This window comes from Monodelphis domestica, chromosome 2 (assembly GCF_027887165.1).
Source record: "Monodelphis domestica isolate mMonDom1 chromosome 2, mMonDom1.pri, whole genome shotgun sequence".
Lineage (NCBI taxonomy): Eukaryota > Metazoa > Chordata > Mammalia > Didelphimorphia > Didelphidae > Monodelphis > Monodelphis domestica.
This window is the reverse complement of record NC_077228.1, coordinates 292,654,663-292,678,262: the sequence shown is the minus strand read 5'-3', so window position 1 is coordinate 292,678,262 and position 23,600 is coordinate 292,654,663. Positions and strand designations below refer to the sequence as shown.

The 23,600-nt window shown below is 39.6% G+C and overlaps 1 protein-coding gene across 2 annotated transcripts in view; it reads left to right on the top strand.

The window, feature by feature from the left end:
• The first annotated feature begins 859 nt into the window (after window positions 1–859).
• The window catches only part of TNFRSF21 (TNF receptor superfamily member 21), a 99,071-nt gene continuing 76,330 nt past the window's right edge, over window positions 860–23,600 (top strand). The window contains exon 1 of one of the 2 annotated variants that reach the window (XM_007484039.3): window positions 860–1,415. In XM_007484039.3, the coding sequence (XP_007484101.1) occupies window positions 1,296–1,415 (120 nt within the window). In that variant the 5' untranslated portion in view covers window positions 860–1,295. Of the gene's footprint in view, window positions 1,416–6,586; window positions 6,879–23,600 lie in introns of those variants that run through there. The other variant, XM_007484040.3, reaches the window with a different exon arrangement.

Here is a 23,600-nt window from a genome sequence, read left to right as displayed (position 1 = left end):
CTTATAATATATGCATAGTTCCTCCATTTAATTTTTGTTATTTATCTGTGTCCCATTCTTCATGACCCCATCTGGGGTTTTCATGTCAAAGATATTAGAGTGATTTCCCATTTGATTCTCCAGCTCTTTTTCCAAAACAGGAAACGGAGACCAACAGGGTTGTGATTTATTTGCTCAGGGTCACAGAGCTAGTGTCTGAGGGTAGATTTGAATTCAGAGAAACATGTCTCTTTCTCCAGGTCTGTGAGTCTATCCACTGTACCATCTAGCCATCCTCTCCCATTAAATACTTTGTATTAATAATAACCGACATTTGCATCATGCTTTAAGGCATGAAAATAGCTGTACATATGTTTTGACTTAATCCTCAAAACAACCACAAGAAGCAGGTGTTATTATCCCCATTTTACAGATGAGATTGGGGCTCAGAAAATGATTCGTTCAGGTTCACACGGCTGAAATTTGTCTGAGGCAGAATTTGAACTGAGGTCTTCGTGATTCTAAGTCCACTGTTCAGATGCCCTTGCTCTTCAATGTCATTGTATCTGGAATGCCAATAACCTACACAAAACATCTTTTTTCGTGCCCTATTTAACGTGAAAGCACCTTAGGAGGAAGCAAAAGGAAAATATTGGCGAAGAGTGTGTAAAATAGACAGCATGAAATTAGCTAATCTCTTCCAGGAGTTGAGAGAAAACTCGGTTGTAATTCCTGAAGAGAACGCCAAGGGGCAACATTTCCCTCCCCCCCACTTTTACACCTGGAACCCTCCTTTCTAACTACACAAAGAGATCTGTCTCCGCCTGTTTGTGACATCACAAAGGGCAGTAGACCCGCCCCTTTCTCTTCCACCACGTGTGTATCTTAGCCTGGGCTGCCGCCCTAGCTCATTCCCTAGCCGGCTGGTTTGAGAGGCGGAGGAGGGGGTTGTTAGTCTTGGACTGAGGGTTCGCTATGGGAAGTTGCTCGTTCGTTCTCCTGCACCCAGCCCTTCTCCCTGGTTATTCGCAGCCGGTTTCGGAGGCGAGGAAAGGGAGGCGACGGCTGCTGCAGCGGCTGCCTCTCCTCTCCTTGGCTGCTGCACCGCTGGGCAGGTGCTGAAAGCCACCCAAATCCAATTCTTGCGCTCTCTCTTCCACCTCTCCGCCTGCCGCAGTCTCTATGGAGCATCTGAGTTAGATGGGCTCCTGGCCCCGGAGGCAGCGGTGGATGTGGCGCTGGGCAGAGGCAGCTAGGGAGAGTAGCTGCCGCGGGGCAGCGGGCCACAGGCTCCTCTGCGAGCCCCCGGACCATCCATGGGGGCTTCTGCGAGCAGCACTGCCGCCGGCCGGCGCTGCTCCAGCTTCCCCTCTTCCTCCTCCAGCCGGTTCGCCAGAGGACCCCGAGCCGCAATGATCACCCACTCCTTCTTCCTGGTGAGTGAGACTCTTGGCGGGACCGGGGAGGCTGAGGTGGAAGGGTTAGAGAAAACCGAGGGAGTGTGGGTGATCGTACAAGGGGTAGCCTACCCCTCTTTACAATCCCTCAGCTCCCAAGCTCTGGTGCCTCCGGACCAGCGGGGCAAGTGAGGCCCTGGACACCTGCCCTAGAAGAGAGGTTGTATTCATGAGGGTTGTTGGAAGCCCGTAGTTACCAGGGCTTTGAAAGGCTGGAGAGCGGCCTTTTAGGGAACTCTGCCAGGTCGGACTTTGGGGGAGTAAGGTCTTATTCCCCCCCCCCCGCCCCTGCAGTTTTGCTGGGTAGTGGGGGGAACCGAGCGGTGTAGGTTTAGACAACCATCGCCAGCTACCCATCCCTAGGGTGCCACCATTCCCTGCAGTGAAGCTTCAAGGCTGTATCCCTCCCTTCCTAGTCCGCAGGTGTGCCCCGGGCCTCCGGGTCAGATTCTTCGGTGCGGGGAACCAGGGTTGGGAGCTAGATCTTCTGCGGGCAGCGCGACAGCCGCAGCTTTTGTTCCAGCCGCAGCGTCATGTCGGGATGCTACCGCAGTAGGGAAGAAGAACGAAAGAGAGCGCGCGCCCATGTGCACCGGAACCCCGCATTCCGGAGCAGGGCGCCTGGGTCAGCTGGACTCCTCTCCAGCCGTGCCTTCGCCTTCTGTCCCCTTCCCCCATTCTCACCCCGGGCTGGGTCTCTGATGCTGAAAACCTTAGACCACCCATCCCAAGGAGCTGATAAAGTTCCGGCCACTGCATTCGAGATGGAAATAGGGGGAGGGGGAACAAGACGCAAAAAGGAAGATGAGCTCTTCCTTCTCTCTCCCGTTGGTTTTCCGCCCCTCCCCTCCTATTTACGGGCAGCAGGCTGGGATTCTTTCTAACTGGTGCAGTCCCTCGGTCTGCTGCACCTGCTTCAGGCGCGACTAGATTTAGGACCTTAATTACCTTGGCCCTTTGCCCTCAGCACCCAAAACAACTCCCTACGAAAACGAATGCCCCTACCCTGTGAGTTCTGCATATTCGCCTCTCTGAGACCCTGGGGAAGGGAGTGGTAATGGGGAAGAGTTGAGGGTGTAGAATATAGGAGGTCAGACCTACTAATCCTTTCCCTTTCCTAATCATTAATCTCAACCTCTTAATATTTCTTTTCCTTTTGTCCCCTGCTCTAGGGAAAATGGGGAGCCCTGGGCCAGGGGCCAGGATTTCAGAGAACTGTCGCTTCTCTCCCCTCCCTCCCTCCCCCCTTCCTCCAGTGGCCTGGATTAGAAAACAAGAGTCAGGCTTCAAGGCAATCTTTCCCTTGTGTATACCAGAGGCAGTCTTGCTGTCTCCTTTTCCAGAAAGGCTCAGAGCTGGGCCACCATGGGCTGCTTTGATCCCAGATCCTTGCAGTTGCTATGGTAGGGTGCACATTCAGTGGTGTGTGTGTGTGTGTGTGTGTGTGTGTGTGTGTGTGTGTGTGTGAGTGTGTGAGAGAGAGAGAGAGAGAGAGAGAGAGAGAGAGAGAGAGAGAGAGAGAGAGAGAGAGAGAGAGAGAGAGAGATTGAATAACCGAGGATAGAGGCTGGGGAAAGGGAGAGGACTTTTTTTATTAATAGCCCTAATTAATCTTTTCTACCCCCCCCCTTCTATATTTGGGTAGGTAATTTCTAGATTCCTATTCTTGAAATGTGTGTTAACATAGAGGGTTAAACACATCAGAAGAATTCATTTCAGAAGGCACTGGGGTTAGGTTTAAAAAAAAACAACAACTGGTAAATGGACAACAACGGAAGGGATGGGGTTTTTAGTTTTCTCAGACCAATGCTTGGCAGTTTCACAAGGTTGCTCATTCCACCTAATTATTCTGCTGGCCTGAGTTTACCCACCTGGTTGAATCTTAGTTTGCTAATGAATGAGCCTGAGAGGTAGTTTTATGTTTCTAAGTTAGAGTGAGGTGAAAAATGAGGCTCTGGGTAAATCAAGTGAATCACATGAAGTACTTAAACCAGGAAAAAAACAAAAGAGAATGTAATTTCTTCTTTTCTTAAATGCCCCTGGAATTTTTAATTTGACTTAAGGGTACCATTTGTGAGCCTGGAAACTTTGAGAGTACATCTGCTGTATTTAAAACTCTAGGGAGTTGTATGACCCTGGGCAATTCACTTAACCCCCATTGTCTAGCCCTCAGCACTCTTCTGCTTTGGAGCCAATACACAGTATTGACTCCTAGATGAAGGTAAGAGTTTAAAAACAAAAACAAAAACAAAAACAAAAAAAACTCTAGGGAGGAAAGAGTCCCTGGACTGGAAGTCAGGAGAATTGAATTCTAGTTCTCTATATGCTGCTCAGTAGCTTTGTGGCCTTGGATGAGCTATTGGAGGTCTTGATTTCCCCATCTGTAAACTGAAAGATTTAAAACAAAAGATCTCCTAAGATCTCTTCCAACTTTTGCATTCTAAATTGGAAAATAGGGTGGTGGTAGTGAGGATGTCATGAAGTTGGGACATTTGATTCTCAGATTGAGTATGATGCAAGATGTTTCACATCTCACTAAAATGATAATGATGTGCCCTTTTAAATTTGAAATGTCAAGGGAACTGAGCATGGGAGTTTTCAAGGAATTATGTTTGAATTTTTATAGAAGTTTTTTTTCTGTCTCCCTCCTGACTTTCTTAGTTATGGGCAAGTCATTCATGTCCTCTTTCCCAGGTACCAAGACTTTGCTTATCTGTATAGCACCAACCTGCATCCTCAGGATTTTTCTATGGATAACCTATGACCTGAGGCTATTTTGAAAAGTTTAAAAACATACTATCCATGAGGTTTCTAGAAGCATTGTGGCCCTCAGTTTTCCAATCTGTAAAATGAGGAGAGAGTAATTCATGTATTGCCTGCCTTGTATGAATGGTAGGTTTAGATCTGTAAAAGATCTTAGAGGCTAGTCCATACCCCTCCCAGTTATATGAGGGAAAAGCTGGCATTAGAATACATATATATGTTAATTCTTTAAAAAAAGTTTTAATTCATTTGTTCTTTTTTTACATTAGATTTTCTAGGTATGTCTCTCACTCCCTCCCTACCCTAAACTAGAGAAGGTATCATATGATAAAAAATTAGATATATATTTCTTGTTTGTTTCTATTTATCAGTTCTTTCTCTGGAGTTGGACCTACATAAGTCATTGTTCAAAAACTATTTCTGTTGCTTTAAATTATCTTTTGGTACTGTTCATTTCACTCTTCATATTTGTATGTAGGTCTTTCCATGTTTTTATAATATTAATCTGCTCCTCATTTTTTTTTAAACCCTTACCTTCCATCTTAGAATTAATACTGTGTATTGGTTGTAAGGCAAAAGAATGGTAAGGACTAGGCAATAGAGGTTAAGTGACTTGCCCAGGGTCACATAGCTAGGAAGTATTTGAGGCCAGATTTGAACCTAAGACTTCCTGACTCTCAATCCACTGAGCCACCCAGTTGCCCCCTCATCATTTCTTCTGGCACAGTAATATTCCATCACAATCATATGCCACAACTTGGTTAGCCATTCCCCATTTGATGGGCAAAACCTCAATTTCCAGTTCTTTGCCACCACAAAGGGCTGCTATAAGTATTTTAGAACATATTTGTTCTTTTCCCTTTCCCCTCATCACCTTAGGAAACAAACCTACTAGTGGTAGTGCTGGATAAAAAAGTATACATAATTTTATGACTCTTAATACCTAATAAATCATAAATAAATTTAAAGTACTCTAATATTTTATATCATCATGATATAACTGAGCTATGAATAAAAATATTACAGACTTAAGAGCAAGAACTTTGTAATTTAAGCACTGATTCATTGCAATTTTAAAAGATTTTAACATTCTTCATCACAGTTTATATTTCATCAGTGGAGTAATGGGGGGAGGAGAGGCAAAGTACAAGGAGTAAGGAAACTTGGATTTTAATCTCAGTTCTGTTACTTGCTAGTTACACTACCATGGACAGATCATTTCCTCTATCTGGATCTGTTTCTTTATCTGTAAAATAAAAATATTGAACTAGAATACCTTTATGGTGACTTTTATTTTGAGCATTCTAAAATTCATATTGACCAGGTCTTAATTAGATGTAGAGTTGGGAAAAACATTGTGATCTTGTTCAAAGCCACTGTTTTATAGTTGAGGAAACTGAGACCACTGGCACTAAGAAGTAGCAGAGCTGAGTCAAATGGATGAGAATCAACTCTCTTAAGCCCAAATCTCACTCATATTCTATCCACTATGCTCCATACTCAGCTGCCTTTGTTTAGTTTTGCTCAGTAAGATGATGCTTTCAAGTTTCTGAAAACGTTCCTTTAACTTTTTTAAAAATGGTAACATAATAGCTGAAAGAGAAGGAGAATGCTTTAGACTTTTTAAAAAGCAATTTTGCTGTTGCCAAGTTGCCAAGTGTTGAAAGCAATAGCAACATCTTTTTAGGAGAGAAAGGGAGAGACACTACAGCACAGGTTGGCTTTTTAGATTAAAAAAAGTGAATTTCTTCTGTGTCTCAGAGGGAAAAATCTGTCTTGTCACTTGTGTTTATATTGAATTGAAGCATCTGTACAGTACTAGAAACAATAAAACACCAACTAAGTGCTTGTGTATTGTAAAGTTTCAAGTAGGAATAATGACTGAAATATTACTAGGATGCTTAATTTCAATGCATAAAGTAAGAGAACTGTTAATAGATTATATAGATAATAATAGATGGCACAGTGGATAGAGTATCGTGTCTAGAGTTTGGAAGGAGTCTTCTTCCTGATTTCAAATCTAGCCCTCATACATTTATTAGCTGTGTGTTCCCTCCTCACTGCCTACCTGCAAGTCACTTTACTTTGTCTCAGTTTCTTCATCCAAAAAATGATTTGGAAAAGGAAATGGCCAACTACTCCAGTATCTTTGCCAAGAAACTCCTTCCCCCTCCAAAGGTTGGACAAAACTGAAAAATGGTTGAATGAAATAGTTAATTAGCAAATTTATTTTTATAATGATATTAGATGTTAAGTTTTTGAGCCTATGTTGAATTTTTTAAAAGTTTTGGAGCCATAAGACACTTCCTCCTTGGAGTCCTCTTTTTCTTCCTACTCCTGCCCCTCCCTAAAGTGATAGTTCCATCATCAGTTGTCTCATAGTACATTGCATATAGCTGTCTGCATTCATATGCTAAGATCTTATGATAAGACAGAATACAGTAAATGATAGAAGATAACTTAAAAATGATTTTAGCCTTTCGTTGTCTAGATGGGGAAACTGAGCAGGCCAAGTACCTTTTCCAATATGACATAATCCACATCCTCTTGACTCCAAAGTCAAATTTACTTCCATAGTTATTGGTATACATGTTTTACCTATGAGCTACAATTACAGTGTAAGCTCCTCTGGGAAGAGACTACATCATTGGACCTAGCATAGTACCTCACATGTAGCAGGTGAGTAATTATATAACTGTTCAGATGAGTGATTCTTTAGTCACTTTTCCACCATCACCTTTGTTTCTCCTGTAACTCAGAAGAAAAGACAAACAAAACCTTGAGTTGCTCCTGGTGTCAACATGCACACTGTAGCCTTAGTGCCAAGTATGACACAATAGAGGCAGGACCTGTTCATTGATCTCAAGGAGCTTATCTTGAAATGAGTCAGATCAAGTAGGCTTGAGAGAGCTGGAAGAAGGCCCTTGGTGGCCATCTAGTCCCAACTCTTTCACCTCATAGAAGAAGAAACTTAGGTCAAAGGTACCAGGTGTAGTAAGCTTCAGAGATGGAATTCAAACCCAAATCCTTTGACTCCAGTGCTTGTATTCCTTCTTTCCCCTGTATCACATTATTTTCAATAATGAAAAGGATCATGAAGTCTTAGAAACTTTTATAGATGTCTTGCCTTTGCTATCAGTGGCTACCAAACTTTGGTTTTGGTAGAAAGCAGCAAGTATGATTATAAGATAGTATTGAACCTTTAAAACTTGACCCCCCCCCCACCATTTCTCCCAGATGAGTTCATACTGATTTCTCTTTTATTGGGGGTGATTACTTAGCATCTGGGCACCTCAGGATGCCCATTTGTCAAGAGGGAGTAAGTACCTTCTTATACAAGGCTCAACGTCATATTCATTAATAAGCTCGGAGGAGGACATCATTAATGTCATGTCCAGAATCTAAATTATTTAAAGGCTGAGCTAGGCTGCCTCATTTCTGTGTGTTCTGATCAGATAATCTTAGAATATCAGAACTGGAAAGAGCCTTTAAAGCCATCTACACCAGTTTGCTAAAGAAGTGATGTGATTACAGTTTTTTCTTTTCTCATGAATTTAAACAAACTTAAATAAATCACATTCTGAAATATGAAAAGCAGACTAAAGTACATAAAAGGAACTTTAGTTATGTATCTTAAAAAACAAAACAAAATAACCTTATCTTCCACCTTAGAATCAATAGTGTGTATTGACTCTTAAGACAGAAGAGCAGTAAGAGCTAAGTAAGACTTGTTCAGGGTCACACAGCTATAAGTGTCTAAACCTAGGATGTCCTGGCTTTCAATCTGCTAAGCCACATAGCTATATCTTTTAAAAAACACATATTAAATTTAATAAAATAGTATCATAATTGCCCTACTTGTCTCTTTCTAAACTTTATTAATAAATGTTTTACTCAATTTTTTTCTGCTTATTGACATTTTTCTCATTTACTTTCCTTTTATCTTATCTTTTTTCTCTTTTTCTCACTCCTCTTGCTTTCCTCCTCATTCATTCTTCCTCCTCCTCTTTATCTCCTGTATCTTCCCACTCAGTGGAAAGAGCCCTGGGTTCAAATCTCACTTATACTTACTATTTGTAACCTTGGACAAGTCACTGAGCTTTCCTGGTTCTATTTCCTTATCTGTAACGTGAGGAGGTTGAACTAGAGGGCCTCTGAAGTCCTTTCCAATTTTAGATCTGTAGTCCTATGATCTCAGCAGAAGTTATATCCCCATGTCAAATAAATCTATTAAAACACACTAAGAGAGTGTGACTTAAAAATGCATGTCTCATTCTGCAACTATAGCACCTGTCTTCCAGGAGGTGGGAGGCATGCTTCATCATCAGCCTTCTGAAGTCATAAATGACCACAATCTTTGGGCCAGAGTTCTAGAATCCTTCAAAATTGTATCTCTTTACATCATTATGGTCATCCTCTAAATTGTTCCTCAATTCTTATTTCATGCTACGTCAGTTCATAGTGAACTTGTAAAGAGACTTATTCAAGGTCACATAGTTAGTGGCAGAGTCAAGACTTGAAACTAGGGTTCATTCTACCAGACCAACCAAAATATATGATAGACTAGTGACTTTTCTTTAAAAAAAATATTACCTACATCTTAGATGTGTATATTTACTTAACAAGATTTTATTAAGCTTATTAACATGCCTACTATGTGCCAAACACTGTTAAGCACTAGAGAAAAAAATTAAATACATCTCTCAAGGAACTTGCATTCTTTTGGAGAGTAAGGGGGAAACAACTTACACTCAGGTAAATAAAAATGAAATGTTTTTAATTTCTGTCTTGTTCTTTGACAATATGTGTGTCATCTGGAAAAAGCATAGCATTTATGAAAAGAGCATTGAATTTGGAGACCATATGACTAATTAATACTTATTAGCTGTGTGATCCTGGACAAGTCCCTGAACTACTAAAGCCTTAATTTCCTCATGTACCAAATAGGGATAAATACCTGTTCCCCTTCCCACTGTAGTATTATGAAGATCATAGAGATTTTATGTGAAAATCATTTATTAGTTGTAAAAATATTGTACAAAATAATTAGACAATGTAGTACAGTGAAAAGAATGCTAAACTTGGAGTTGCAGGACCTGAATTTGATTCCCTTCTTTGTTCAACTTGTTACCTATGTGACCTGGGGAAAGTAAGCCATTTTACCTCTTGCAGATCCTTTTTTTTTTTTCAAATCTGTAAACTGAGAAAATTGGATTAGATGACTTATAAGGTAACTTACGATTTAAGAGCTGTGATCCTTTGATTTATAATAAAAAATAGTTAGCTTTAATACTTGGTTAAGAAATGGAGATAACTTGGGGCCAGAGAAATGATTGAAATACTCAGAATCATACCACTAAATAGCAGTACCTTGTCCTAGATAAGTGATGACTAACTTTTTAGAGACCTAGTGCTCAAGCTGCACCTGCACGGCACATATGAGCTACCCCGTTTACCCCAGATAGGGAAGGGAGAAAGTATTCCCATTGGGCTGTTGGGAAGAGGGGTAGGTGATATGAAAAAGTGTCCTCAGGTATGATGAAAAGGGAGAAGGGAACAGCCCACCCTGGCACATGTGCCATAGGTTTGCCAACATGGCCCTAGATCATACAGTATGCAACAGATCTCTTTATAACCAAACAATTGGCATACATCATTTCATTTGAGCCAAAAAAAACTTTTGTGAGGTAGGTAATATGACTGTTATAATCCCCACTTTATAGATGGGGATATTCAAGCAAAACATTAAGTGATGTGTATTATTAAAGATCTTATACATCAGAAATAAGATACAAAACCAGGTTTTCCTAAGTCTTTCACTCTTTCCAATATATGCCATGTTATCATTCTAGTTGGGCAGCTAGATGGTATGGGGGCTGGAGTTCAGATCTGGCCTGTCTCAAGCACTTAACCCTGTGACCCTGGACAAGTCACTGAACCCTGTTTGCCTCAATTTCCTTCTGTAAAATGAGTTATAGAAGGGAATGGCAGATTACTTTGATATCTTTGCCAAGATAACCCCAAATGGGGTCACAAAGAGGTAAAGGTGACTGAAAAAATGAATGAACAATCTTTTCAGTTGCATAAATAACATTTCACATTTACTTAGTCAAATTCACATTTATGTAGTGCTTTGCCATTTTTCAAAGCCCTTGCTCCCTTAGAGACAAACTTGTGATGTTGGTAATGCAACCATTAATAATAACAGCAATGACAACAACAATAATATATATGTTTGTGTATGTGTATAAAATTCTCTATGTGCCAAACACTTGACAGATATTATTTTATTTTATTTTATTATCACAGCAACTCTGGGAGGTAGGCACTATCATTTCCCTCATTTTACAGATGAGGAAACTAGAGTAAACAAATGTTAAGTGATTTGCCAAGAATCACACATGTATTAAGGATCTGAGGCCAGCTTTGAAATCAGAAAGATGAGCTCAGCACTTTATCCAATGTGCCACCCAGCTTCCCCATTAGTATTCCCATTTGACAGATGCAGAAACTGAAGTTGAGAGAGCTAAAACCTAAATAAGTGGCAGAACCAGTATTCTAAGTCAGAGGCAGCTAGATGGTGCAGTAGACAGAACAGTGAGCCTAGAGAGAGTCAGGAAGACCCAGACCCCAACTCAAATCTGTCCTGAGCCACTAGGTAGTTGTGTGGTGCTGGGCAAGGTACTTAACCACAGTCTTCTTGACTGAATGAGGATAATCAGAGCACATATATCCCAAGGTTGTTTTAGGATCAAATGAGAGACTATTTGTAAAGCATTTAGCAGCTAGGCACAGCTTACATGTCTATCCTTTGCCCTTCCTCCTTTCCAAAGTAGGATGCTATTCCCTCCACACTGGCTTCCCAGAAAGCAAGGAAGGCATTAAGCTTAATAGCTTAGTAGCCAATTCTTGTAGATCACTGTGCTGGAGGGCCAAAGTGGTAAATCCCTTTGACTTCATCAGAAGTTGGTGGTTTTGCATTCTAATGGTGCTTTGTAGAAACACTTGCCATAATTGGCATAATCAAACTGTTTTATTTTTTTAAGCCCATTAAACTAGATGACCAGATTCATCTTCAGACTTTTCAGCCACCAATATGAAACAAGTGAATTTTCTGAGTGATTACTCTAATGTTGATTGCTTTCCATTAGGCACTAATAAAGCACTGGACTTTTACCCAGTGGAGACTGGGCAGATTCCCAAGATGTTTACTCCCCAAGCAGTTTTGCAGGCAAATAGGAAAGGTCCCCCTACTTTCTTTCTTCTTTGACCCTTGGAAAGGTGTAGATTTTCTTCTCTCTTGCCCTGGGAAAATGCCTAAATGTCTCAGGCTGGCCTAACCTAGACTAACCTATAGGCTACATTCTACCCTGAGGGGGGATGTAGTAACTAGAAGACCAGGAAGTCCTGGTCCCAAAGTGGGCTTGCATGGGGGCAGGGTTTTGTTGCTGCAGCTGCAGAACTTTTGATTCTTTCTGGATAGGGTAATGAATCTCCCATTCATTTTTCACCCATGTGCAAGTACTGGCCTTGCCTTCAATGTTTGTGTTTGGCAAACACAGAAAAATAAATAGGAGTCTTAAGCTGGCTCCAAATGCTGCCACATGGTTTCTTTTACCTATTTCCTTCCCTTTTCCATCCTGAGTCTATGAGGATAGAGCTGAGCTTGAGCAGGGTCTATGAAGAAAAGGAGCCTCTGGCTGGAGGTTTTAGTGCTGGCAGGTACTAAATGATCTAACTTCTAGATAATTTAAAACACTTTTTACTGATGGGAAAACGCCCCTGGAGTCAAATGAATATAAACTTCCTGAGGGCAGAGATTGCTTTTATTTTGTCTGTTTCTTTAGCACTAACAATACAGTGCTTGATATGTAGTGATCACTTAATGGATGTTTGATCTATTGAGTCAAAAGGACTTGACTTTAGCAGAACTGAGGAGCCTGATGATGACTGGGAGTAGAGAAGGGGGGCGGATCTATGCTACAGTGTTGGATAGTGTCTTTTGAGAAGATCCATAGTCCTAGGGATGGTTGGAAGTCTGCTTATTACTTTTTGTGCTTTAGTTGTTTTTCAATTGGGTCTGACTCTTTGTGTCTCCATTTAGGTTTCTCTTGGCAAAAAACTTGACTGGTTTGTTATTTCCTTCTTCAGCTCATTTCACAAATGAGGAGACTGAGGCCAACTAGGTTAGAGGATTTGTCCCCGATCACATAACTTTGTAAGTCTCTGAAGCTGGACTTGAACTCGGGAAAATGAGTCTTCTTGACTCTAGGTCTCACACTCTATCCACTTCACCATCTATCTGCCTACTTTTTACAGATGAGTTAACTTAAGTCCAAGAGAGGTGAAATGAGTTGCCCAGAGCCACATATGCAGTAAATTTCAAAGCCTGGACAAGAGCTACCAGGCCTTCTGATACCAAGTCCAGTATACTTTCATCAATATCATGCTGCCTTTAAAAAAATTAGAGTGTGAGATTTGGAATTGAAAAATGAATGGTAGATGGAATCATCTTTTAGTTTTTAGAATCATCATCTAGTCCCAGTTCTACTTCTGAGTTTAAGACCTTAGTTTCATTTTCTTTTTAAACCTGGGTTTCCTCATCTGTAAAATATTTATGTGTTATGGGGGAGTGTTGGAGGGATTGATGGGAATTAAATATCTTTAAAGATCCCTTGCTCTTCTAAGATTCTATGGATCTCTGAAATGTTTTTCTTCCCAGAGTGAAGGGGAATCTTGAATAGGTATATCCTGTAATCTACCCAGTCAGCATCTAGATTTTGTTTACATTTATCATCTCTACTTTTGAAGATAATTGCAGGCCACCTAAGTGGCCACTGAACTTATAGCCATGGGCAAGGTAGGGAGACCTAGTCTCCAAAAAGAAAAGAAAATAATTATTGGTAGTGGGTGGGTAGGAATGGACAGTCATTTATTGTTGGTAGTGTGGAAACCTATACATATATGCTTTTGGAGTGAGGAAAGTTATTTCATTTTGATGTTTTTGGTGCATTTAAAACTTTTCTAAAGCTTTTTTTTTCATTGAGAGACAATGACCAATAACTGATCTTAAAATCATTTCAATCTTTATTCCTTTCACTTGATATATTAGGGCATTCTAGCTTTGGAATCAGGTCTTGGCTTCTAATTTTGCTTGTCATTCATTACCTGCGTGACTTTGGGCAAGTGGCAACTTCTCTGGCCTCATTTTCCTTATATGTAGAAAGTGGGAATTGGATTGTATGCATCTATAATCACTTCTAGCTGGACATGGTGACACAGTGATACAAACCTATAGTCCCTGATGCTAGACTGCCTGTCTGTCTCTCAGCTGAGGCTGGTAGATCACTTGAAGTTGGAAGTTCTGAACAGCAGTTCAGCTAAAGCTGATCCCACAGATTGGACTAATCACTGTAATAAGTCTAACCACTGATATAGTGAGCCTCCAGGAGGGGAGAGACCACAAAGCTGCCTAAAATAATGATCAACAAATATTAAGTGCATAATATGTGCCAACAACTGTAATAAGTGCTGAGAATATAAATATAAGCAGAAAGACAGCTTCAAGGAACTCACATTTTAATTGAGGAAAACAGCACATTAAAAAAAAAAACCAAACCTGAAAAGGAGGAGGGGGGGTCGTGGTAGAGACAGTCTAGAGCCCTGTTGGCAAACCCATGGCTCATGTGCCCCTGAGTGTCGGGGGAACTATACCATTCCACCTCTCCACAGTGTCTGAGGACATTTTTCACATGCTCCTTCTCTCTGCCCAGCAGCTCAGTGCAAGCACTTCCTCCCCTGTCTGGGATAATGTGAGGGGTTCACAGGCAGCTTGATGGTGCAGTTTGATCATGCAATCTCTAAAAGTTTTGCCATCACTGGTCTAGAGTATAGCCTGGAGAGGAACAAGACATGCCTGACCTTCAATTAGACTGCCTAAGCAGAGTAAACAGGCCAGGTTGGAAAAATGAAGCAATCTATCCTGAGAATGGGTCTGTAGTTGATGTAATTCTAGTCTGGGAGAGATAGGGAACCTTAGTCTAAAACCTAGTCACTTCCGTCTCTGTGATCTTTTTTTTTTTAGTTTAAAATTTTTTGTTTTCCCAATTACATGTAATAATTTTCAACAGATGTTTTCCAAAATTATAAGATCCAAGCCATCTCCCTCTCTCTCTTTCCCCCCCTGATTCCAAGATGGTAAGCAATTTGATCTGGACCACTATCATGCAAAAATACTTCCCTGTTGGTCACCATTGTAAAAGGACACTCATACAAAACCAAAATCCCCATATAAGACTGTAAATACACAGATGGGAAAGCTAGTATGCTTTGATACACATCCCATCTGACTATAACAGTTATTCCTCTGGAAGTGAATAACATTCCTGTCACAAGTTTTTCAGGATTGTCCCAAATCATTGCATTTCTGAGAGTATAGCCAAGTTTTCACCATTGATCATTATACAATATTTCTGTTACTGTGTATATCATTCTTCTGGTTCTATGTATTTCACTCTGTATAAGTTCCTGCAGATCTTTCCAGATTTTTTCTGAAATCCTCTTGCTTATTATTTCTTAAAGTACAATAATAGTATTCCATCACCAACATGTACCACAAGTTGTTCAGTCATTCCCCAATGGATGAGCATCCCCTCAATTTCCAATTCTTTGCCTCCACAAAAAGAGCTGCTATAAATATTTTTGTACAAATAGGTCCTTTCCTCCTCCTTATTATCTCTTATTATCTCTAGATACAGATCCAGTAGTAGTATTACAGGGTCAAAGGAAATGTTCAATTTTATATCTAAATTATATACCCATTTTGACCAGCTCTGTGATCTTGAACAGTATTGCTGAACAGTATTGCAGTCTTGGTTGATGGTTTCTTTGGAACCATTTCTTATTAAGGATCTCTGTCTTAGAACATATAACCTAAGCTAAAATATGAAGTAGAGAGAGTAGGGGAAGTTGGGCATGTATAAGAAGGATAGACACAAGTACCTTAGTGGAGGTAGATATGGAATTGTCCTCCTTTAAAACAGGCTCCCATAGTCAGATCTCAAAAGTTAATGTAGTTCATGTATTTTCTTCACTGGTGGTTCCCCCTTCCCCCTTTTTGGAGAATTGTAGGGCCTTTATAGTAAAAAGATAATTTTAGGGTTTTTTTTTTTTCATAAGCCATCTTAACAGGACCATAAACTGAGAGCTAGAGGATATCTTAGAGGCTATCTAGTTCAGTCCTCTTATTTTGCAGATGAGGAAATAGCTACACTACTTCTGTATATTATTGGCAGGTTTTGGCCAAAGCTCTTCTGTTCTAAACTAAAAAATAACCACTGTATGTCCCTTGTGGGAGGAGAAAAGGCAGGAAGCATTTTACCCGCCAGCATTTTCCAGTGGCATGTTTTCTGACGAGGGATGGTGCCACTGTAAGAGATGGAAAGATACTCCTACAAGTTGAAATGTTCTAAATGGGGACTAGATGGAGATGCTCTTTCCTGCACCCTGGGACATTTTGAAAAATATTTGCTTAGTGAGTAATGATGTGAATTGACTTCTGCTTAGCAATCTAGTTACAAAACACTTGTCTTTTGCCACTTGGTAGAGGAATTGGGGCCTTGGAAGAGATATAGCACTTCTTTATCTCTGTGTGTTGTTGTTGTTGTTGTTGTTTGTCATTTAGGTCTTTTTTTTAGTTGTGTCCAATGCTTCATGACCCAATTTGGACTTGGTAAAGATACTGATATGGTTTGCCATTTCCTTATGCTTATTTTACATGAGGAAACTAAGGCAAATAGGTTTCAGTGACTTGCCTAGAGTCATACAACTAAAAAGTTTCTGAGGCCAGATTTGAACTTAGTAAGATGAGTCTTCCTGACTCCAAGCTTGGTGCTCTATCCATTGTGCCACCTACCTGCCCATATATATGCATACATGCACATACCTTTTAAAAACTCTTCCATTTCACAATATGTGTTCCCCTGTATTGAAATCTAGCAATCAGTAATAAAGGCACACATACACGCACATGTGTATATATATGTATCTCCTAACTTTTTTATTCTAGGCTCTACTGAAGTGCTTAGAAATTGGTGGGATTCTGAGATCTTAAGTATGCACATGTAAGGTGTTTGTGTGTAGTTTTAAGATGAGGTCTAGTTTCAATATCCACTTAACCAGACTTTTGAAATAGAACTTTTCCACTTGCCAACTGGAGGACTAAAGGATTAACATATATAACAAGAAATTATAATATATAATAAAAAGAATGTGAGAGGTGGGAGGTGGGATGGAAGTTGGTGACAGGGATAGAAGAGAGTGAATATGGCAAGCATTACTGAGAACCCCCTGGCATTGGGGTACAGTGGGAAGAGAGTTAGCTTTGTGGTAGGATGACCTGGGTCAGAATCCTGGTTCTACCAGGATTTCCTATTTGACGTTATATAAATCAGGCTACCTCTCCTGGTCTTGGTTTCCAGAGCAGTAAATAGAAGAGTTTGGATAAGACAGACTCATAAGATCCTTTTCAATTCTAATCCTATTTGAATTATTTTCCTTGAAACATTGATATACTTGACTTCTTACCCATTTAATGCCAAATCCCCATAATTTCAGTATTGTTTTACATCTGTCTGCACAGCTTAGCCAGTGAGTAGAAGGAGGTGGGAGGGTCAGGATTTTAAGGATAAGTCAGAGATTCTGTGGTGATGAGGAGGATGTGTTGGTGGATGAACATCACTACTGCTCTGAATGGTACTTTCTAGCTTCAGCATGTAAAATCCTCATCTGTAAAATTTAGGTTGGATTTGATGACCTATAAAAGACCCTTCCACCTCACAGTATATATTCCTATATTGAAATCAAGCAATCAGAAATAAAAAGAATTTAGAATTTCAGGGCCACACTGAATGAATTTTTGTAAATTTTTGTGATTTTTGATGACATCTCTACTTTCAAAGTTGCCTGTAAGACGTATGGGAAGATAAGTTTAAAGAGCTAGGCAGAGATGGAAATTGGGATTTAGTTAAGGAGGCAAAGGACCTTGCTAGTTGTTAGTGGCATAGCAAAACTTGGGGGTCAAGATACTAGAGTTCCAATCCTGGTCTTCCCACTATGAACCACAGGCAAGTCACTTTTCTCTTGACCTCAGTTTCCACATTTATAAAATGAAGGGATTGGGTTTCTAAATTTGTTCTTGTTTTAAAATCTTATTTTCATTTTTGTAATTAAGGCAAGGAGCAGCCTTACCATAGTTGTATCATTTGTATCTTAAGTAATTAATGTTGAGTCATTTCAGTTGTCTGTTTGTGACCCCATTTGGATTTGCCAAAGAGACTGGAGTGTTTTCTCATTTCCCTCTCCAGCTCATTTTTTTAACAGATGAAGAAGCTGAGGCAAAAAGAGTTAAATGACTTGCCCAGGGTCACACAGCTAGTAAATGTCGGAGGCCAGATTTGAACTCAGTTTTCCTGACTCCATTCCCAGTACTTTACACTGCACCATCAGGTTACCCTTCCCTTTGTCAGTTTTCCTTTATGTAAAGATTCAAGGTTTACAAAGAATGCTTTCCCCACAGCCATCCTAGAAAGTAGTGTGGTTATGTAGGTAGAATGTAAAGTACTGTTTTCATTTAAGTGACCATTACATACAATGGCTTGAGGGAGATAGAATAGAAAGAAGCTGAGGGTCCTTGGCTTCTAGAATTTATCTTCTAGGACAGATTCAATGTAGAGAATAAAATCAAATAGCTAGGATACAAAGTGGAATATCATAGACTTGTCCAATGTAGTAGGATCTTGACCATCATGTACCAATTCCCTCATTTTATGGACAAATAGAAGATCAGAAAGAGGAAATTACTAGCCCAAGTTCACCAGGAGAGTTAATGGGAGATTCGGGATTCAAACTCATGTGTTTTGATCCGCAGTCGCCCTCTCTTTTCCTCAGTACCTAGCATAGTACCTTACTTATCATAGGCACTTCACAGATTATTTGTGGAATAAATAACCTATTCCTGATACCAAGCAGAATTGGAAGATTTATTCTGAAACAACATCTTTTGCATATCACAGGTGCAGAGGTTTAGTTTGTGCTGAATCGACTCTCAATTCTCTGCATTGCAGATTTAAGTGAGAGAAATAACTGCATGTGCTTAAATTCCTCTGCTTTGCTCTCCCTGATGTTCTTTCCTCCCCCCCATTCCTTCAGGATTCTACAGTCAGCACGATCAAGCCTTGGCATCTTCTGCTTCAGCCTTCACTAGACTAGGCACTGTTCTTTACCTAGCAACAGACAGCATCTCCCTCCCCCTGTCTCCTGTCTCCCTTCTCTCCCTCCTCCTTCCTTTTGACTTTATTCCACCTCCTGTCTCCTCCTGTTTCCTCCTGTCTCTCCTGCCTCACCCCATCTCTCTTCTTTCCCCCTCCCTTCCTTTTTCTCCCTTTCTCTGTCTCTCTTCTCCCCCTCACTTTTCTCTCTTCTTTTTCTCTTGTCTCTTTTCCCCTCCCGTTTTCTAGCTTCCTCTTTTCCCCTCTTATTTTCTCCTTCCTCCCTCAGTCTCTCCTCTTTCCTCTCTCCACATCTCTTTTCTTTTTTCTTTCTCCTCTGTCCCTCTTTCCTCCCTTTCCTCTTGTCCCTCTCTTCTAGTCCTCTCCTCCTTCTCTTCCCCCACTCACTCCCTCTCCTCTTTCCTTCTTTCTCTTTGCCTTCCTACTCTCCTCTCTTTTCCTTTCTCCATTTCTTTTTTACTCTCTCTCTCTTCTCCCTCTCTTTTTTTCCACTCCCATTTCCTTCTTCTCCCATTATACCTTCCAGGATATGGCAGGAAATAGCAGAATTGGAGATATCTGCATTTTTATAACATAGCTACTAATCAATATGTGGTCTGGAGCAACTTTTATGTCGAATTTTTCCTTTTCATCTTTCCAAATTTAAGGAAAGAAACAAACAGAAGAAAAATGATAAGAAATAAAATTCCAAACAGGTTTTCTTTGTTTTTATCATGGAAGAAAATTTATTTTGGTAGAAAAGGCAAATTGTGGAAGCTCCAGAGATGCATAATTATGTCTGACTTTTTCCTTTAATTAAGGGGAAGTAGTAGGAGGTTCATATAACAGTGAAATGAACATTTATTGAGCTGATTGTTTTTATTTATATTAATGATATATAATGATAGTTGAAATGTGTATAGCATTTTTAGGTTTGCAAAGTACTTTGCATGGTTAAGTGTTATTCTTATTCCCATTGTACAGATGAACAAACTGATTCATAGAAATTAAATGTCCTATCAGAGAGTCATATAGCTAGTAAGTGTCTGAGGTAATATTTGAATTCAGATCCTTCTGACAAGTCCTGAAAACTGTACTCCCTACATGCACACCATGCTGCTGTGATCACATTATTCACTGAGAATTAACGATGGTTTCATTCAAGTAGCTCACAGGTTAGTACAGGATATGATTAGGATGGATATATCTTATATGTATATGTATATACACATACACATACATACACACTCAAATGTGATAAGTGCATCAGAGTGATATAGACATAATGTGTTATTTGAGATTCAAAGAGAGAGGTCATTTTTGGCTGGGGATGAGGGATCTAGGAAGGCTTCATGGAGGACTTGGCACTAGTCTTAGACCTTCTTTGATTTCAATAGTTAGAAAAGTGGTGGTGAGGGTTCGGTATTCCAGGCCTTAGAACGGTGTAAGCAAAGGTACTATTGTGTTTATGGGGGAAAGAGGTCCCAGGGTATGTGTGTGTGATGAATTTGGAGATGAATTTGGCCAAAGCATAATAGAATTAAAATATGAAGTAGTCTTAAAAAGAATGTTAGCACTTGATTTTAGAGAGATTTAAATGCCAGACTTAGAAATTGATTAATGTGACTGGGGAGCCATTGGAGGTTGTTGATCAGTAGAGTAACATGATATTTTTGTATTGAGAAGACATTCTGCCAGTGGTCTGGGTATAGGATAATTGGCATAGAGAGAGGATGGAGTTAGACTGACAAGTAGTCTAGGCGAGAGGTAACTTGAGTCTATATTCCTTTGGGAGTGCTAAGGGATAAATTGCTAGTAGTAGCATGAATATAGACTAGGCTGGAAGATGATTTTCATTTGACATCCTTGCATTAACTTATTTTTATCTTAATCTCAAAAATTCATCTTCTCTGAGGAAGAATAAATGAATATGCTTGAAGAAAAAAATACTTGTTGCAAGTAGGCAAAAATCACATCTCTGTCTCTCTTTTTTAAACCTTTTCTGTTTTTCCTTTTAAAAATTGCTTTATTCAACAAATTTTTTATTTAGTCACTTGTCCTATTCTCAACATTGTTTTTTTTTTGACTCTTACCTTCCATCTTAATTAATACTATGTATTGATTTTAAAGGAGAAGAGCAATAAGGGCTAGGCACTGGGGGTTAAGTGACTTGCCCAGGGTCACACAGCTAGAAAGTGTCTGAGGCCAGATTTGAATGCAGGAACTCCCATCTCTGGGCCTGGCTTTCAATCCACTGAGCTACCCAGCTGCCTACCTCAAAACTGTCCTAAGGGATATGGGAGGGACCTTTATATAGTAGCTCCTTACCTTAATATTGTCAGAAAATAAAGTCTTCTAAAGAAATGAATTTTCCAGTTAACTAAAGCTGATTTTGAAAAAAAAGTTTTCATGGGAATCTCTATAGGGCAAATTACGGTTTCTTAATCAAAGTATCCCAAGTAGGCATTGCCCTATTTTAAGGCTTCATTTGGCTTCTTCATGACCCTATTTGGGTTGTGGAATTGGTTGTTATTAGGACCATCTATTACATTAGAGTACCATGATGCCCTCACAATCCATTCAGATACGTGTCATCTATAGGTTTGAAGGCCATCCTTCATAGTTTGAAGCTGCTTTTCTTTTCTTTTTTTTGGGGGGGGGGGAGTTTTTGTGCCTGCTTTTTATAGCTTTTTTTCTGTTTTCTCTTGTATCAGACTCTCTACCGTTACTTCCTACTATTGGAGTCTATCTCTAAAAGCTTCCACCTACTCACACTTCTCTTCTCATTTGCTGTTTTCAGTTTTCTGTGTGATTAAAAGCAGAGACCAAAGGAAAAATTTGGGGTAAAATATGTGAACACATACTGATCTTATCAGTTATTACTATGATTTGCAAATTGATATGTCCAGCCCTAACCGCTCTTCTGAATTCCGTTCCCACATTGTTGCTAACTGATTGCCTGATGGATAGCTCAACTCGGATGCTCCAATAGCACTTGAATTTCCACAAAACTTGAGATCTTAATATCTTCCTATGCTCCACACTTCCCTACTTTTTATGACTAGGCAGGTCACTTAACTGTTTGCCTATGTTTCCTGATCTGTAAAATGAGCTGGAGAAGGAAATAGCAAACCACTCTCATAATCTCTGCCAATAAAACCCCAATAGTTTGATGGAACTGAAAAACAACTGAACAACAACCACCACAGGTTTAACAGAGTAACTTAGCTCAAAAATTCAGGATTACTTCGACATTGTGATAAGGAATTAGAGGACTGAAGTGAATCTTTACCAATGGACTTTACCAATGAATTTCTCAATTTTATAAATTATTCCTCTTCCTCTCAACATTTTTTTAACTGTTCCCCTCCCTGGTCAAATGAAAGGGAGAAAGAAAAAAAGAAGAGATCCCTTTTTATCCCCAAATTGGGATAATTAATTTTTAGAGTCCAAGGAAGACTCCAGTCCTCCATTATTTCCTCTTTAGGACCTGACTCTGCTGCCTTGAATTCTACTGTTATGACTTGATTCCTTTGGGGTTTCAGTGTGGTCACCTATTAAATACTTAGGTTTAATGTGCATCAACTATTGAGCTACTGTAAAAAATGAGTTTGTGGCTTTCCAAACCTACCATTAGCTGAGAGCAACACTTTCTCTATAAAGAGAGGTTCAGGAGGTAAGTTTTCATGGAGAGGAGGTCCTTAGCTTGAGTGAGAGATTAGATTTAAGGTTTTTAAACAGTTAAACAGTAACATAAAAATACTGGGCTGTGGTACAGGAGCTTGGCAAAAAAAAGGGGCACCACGAATCACAAAATCTAAAAGTTGGCAGAGATGGTGAGAGATAATTTAGTTCAATACCCTCATTATACAAGAGGAAGTTGAGGCCCAGAGAAGGGTAGGAGGTTGTTTAAGATCACAAGGGTAATGAGTGGCAGAGCTAAAACTTGAATCAAGCCTGAGGAGCCCTGAAAGGAGAGAGGATAGAAAAGCATTTCTCTTATTTCATGATTTCATGATTGCCCCTGGGCCCAACTATCTCTTAATTCTTTAAAAAAAGAATGTGACATGGTATTTTGTACTTAGCGGCTTCATATAACTATTCTTCCTTCTCTTTGAATCACCATTCTGCCACTCTCCAACCCATCCTAATACACTAAAAATCTTTTTTACATCTTTGTAGGATATCAGGAAAGGCCTTGATCTCTAGAGAAGTGTATTTGTCTCCCCTTCTTAAGATAAAGTAAAGTAGCCATGTTGAGGTATAATGGAGAGACTGTTGGTCTAGGAGTCAGGATGTTAATCCTGTCTCTGCTATGACTGTCTAGATGATTTGAGGCAAGTTAGTCACTCTCAATATTGTTTCCCCTTTCCTCTTTTTCCCCTCATCCCACCCCTCTATAATATGAGAATCCATAATTCCAGTGATATTTCCTTCTAAGATATTAAGTATAAAATTAGATATATAGCAAAAGTACTTATTAGAGAGAACAGTTATTTAGTATGATAATACAGTGATCCCTCACCTATCATGAGAGTTATGATCCAGAGACCTTCATGATAGGTGAAAATCCACAAAGAAGCTGCATTATATTTATTTTATTATATATATATATATATATATATATATTAAAGCTTTATAAACCCTTTCCACTCTCCTATAAACATTTTCCATACTTATAAACACTTCATATGCTCTTAAACACTTTCTATTCTCATTAGCCTATGTAATTTTAACAACATATAAAATTCTATGAGTACTCAACAAAGAAGTACTATACCATAATTTGAATAAAAATCCTGCAATATAGTGAGGGACGACTGTAGTCCCAAACTCCAATAGATCTAAGATATCATCATTGAAGGTATTCCCTCCAATGATGCATGCCACAGGTTTCTGTGCCTGCCTGTCCTCATGACATCCATTCCTTTCCTCCTAAACACCTGTCATGGTTTGAAAATAAGCTTCCCAATTTCCCCAATTGCTCTTTATTATTTATTTACATTTATTCACTATATTCCAGTGGATATTGCAAACCCATTAGATCAGGATTTTTAGGTTCTGTCTACACAGTTGAAAATATTGGATAAATCCCAGCCCTTAACATGTTGTGGTTCTAGGTTCCTCCTCTGTA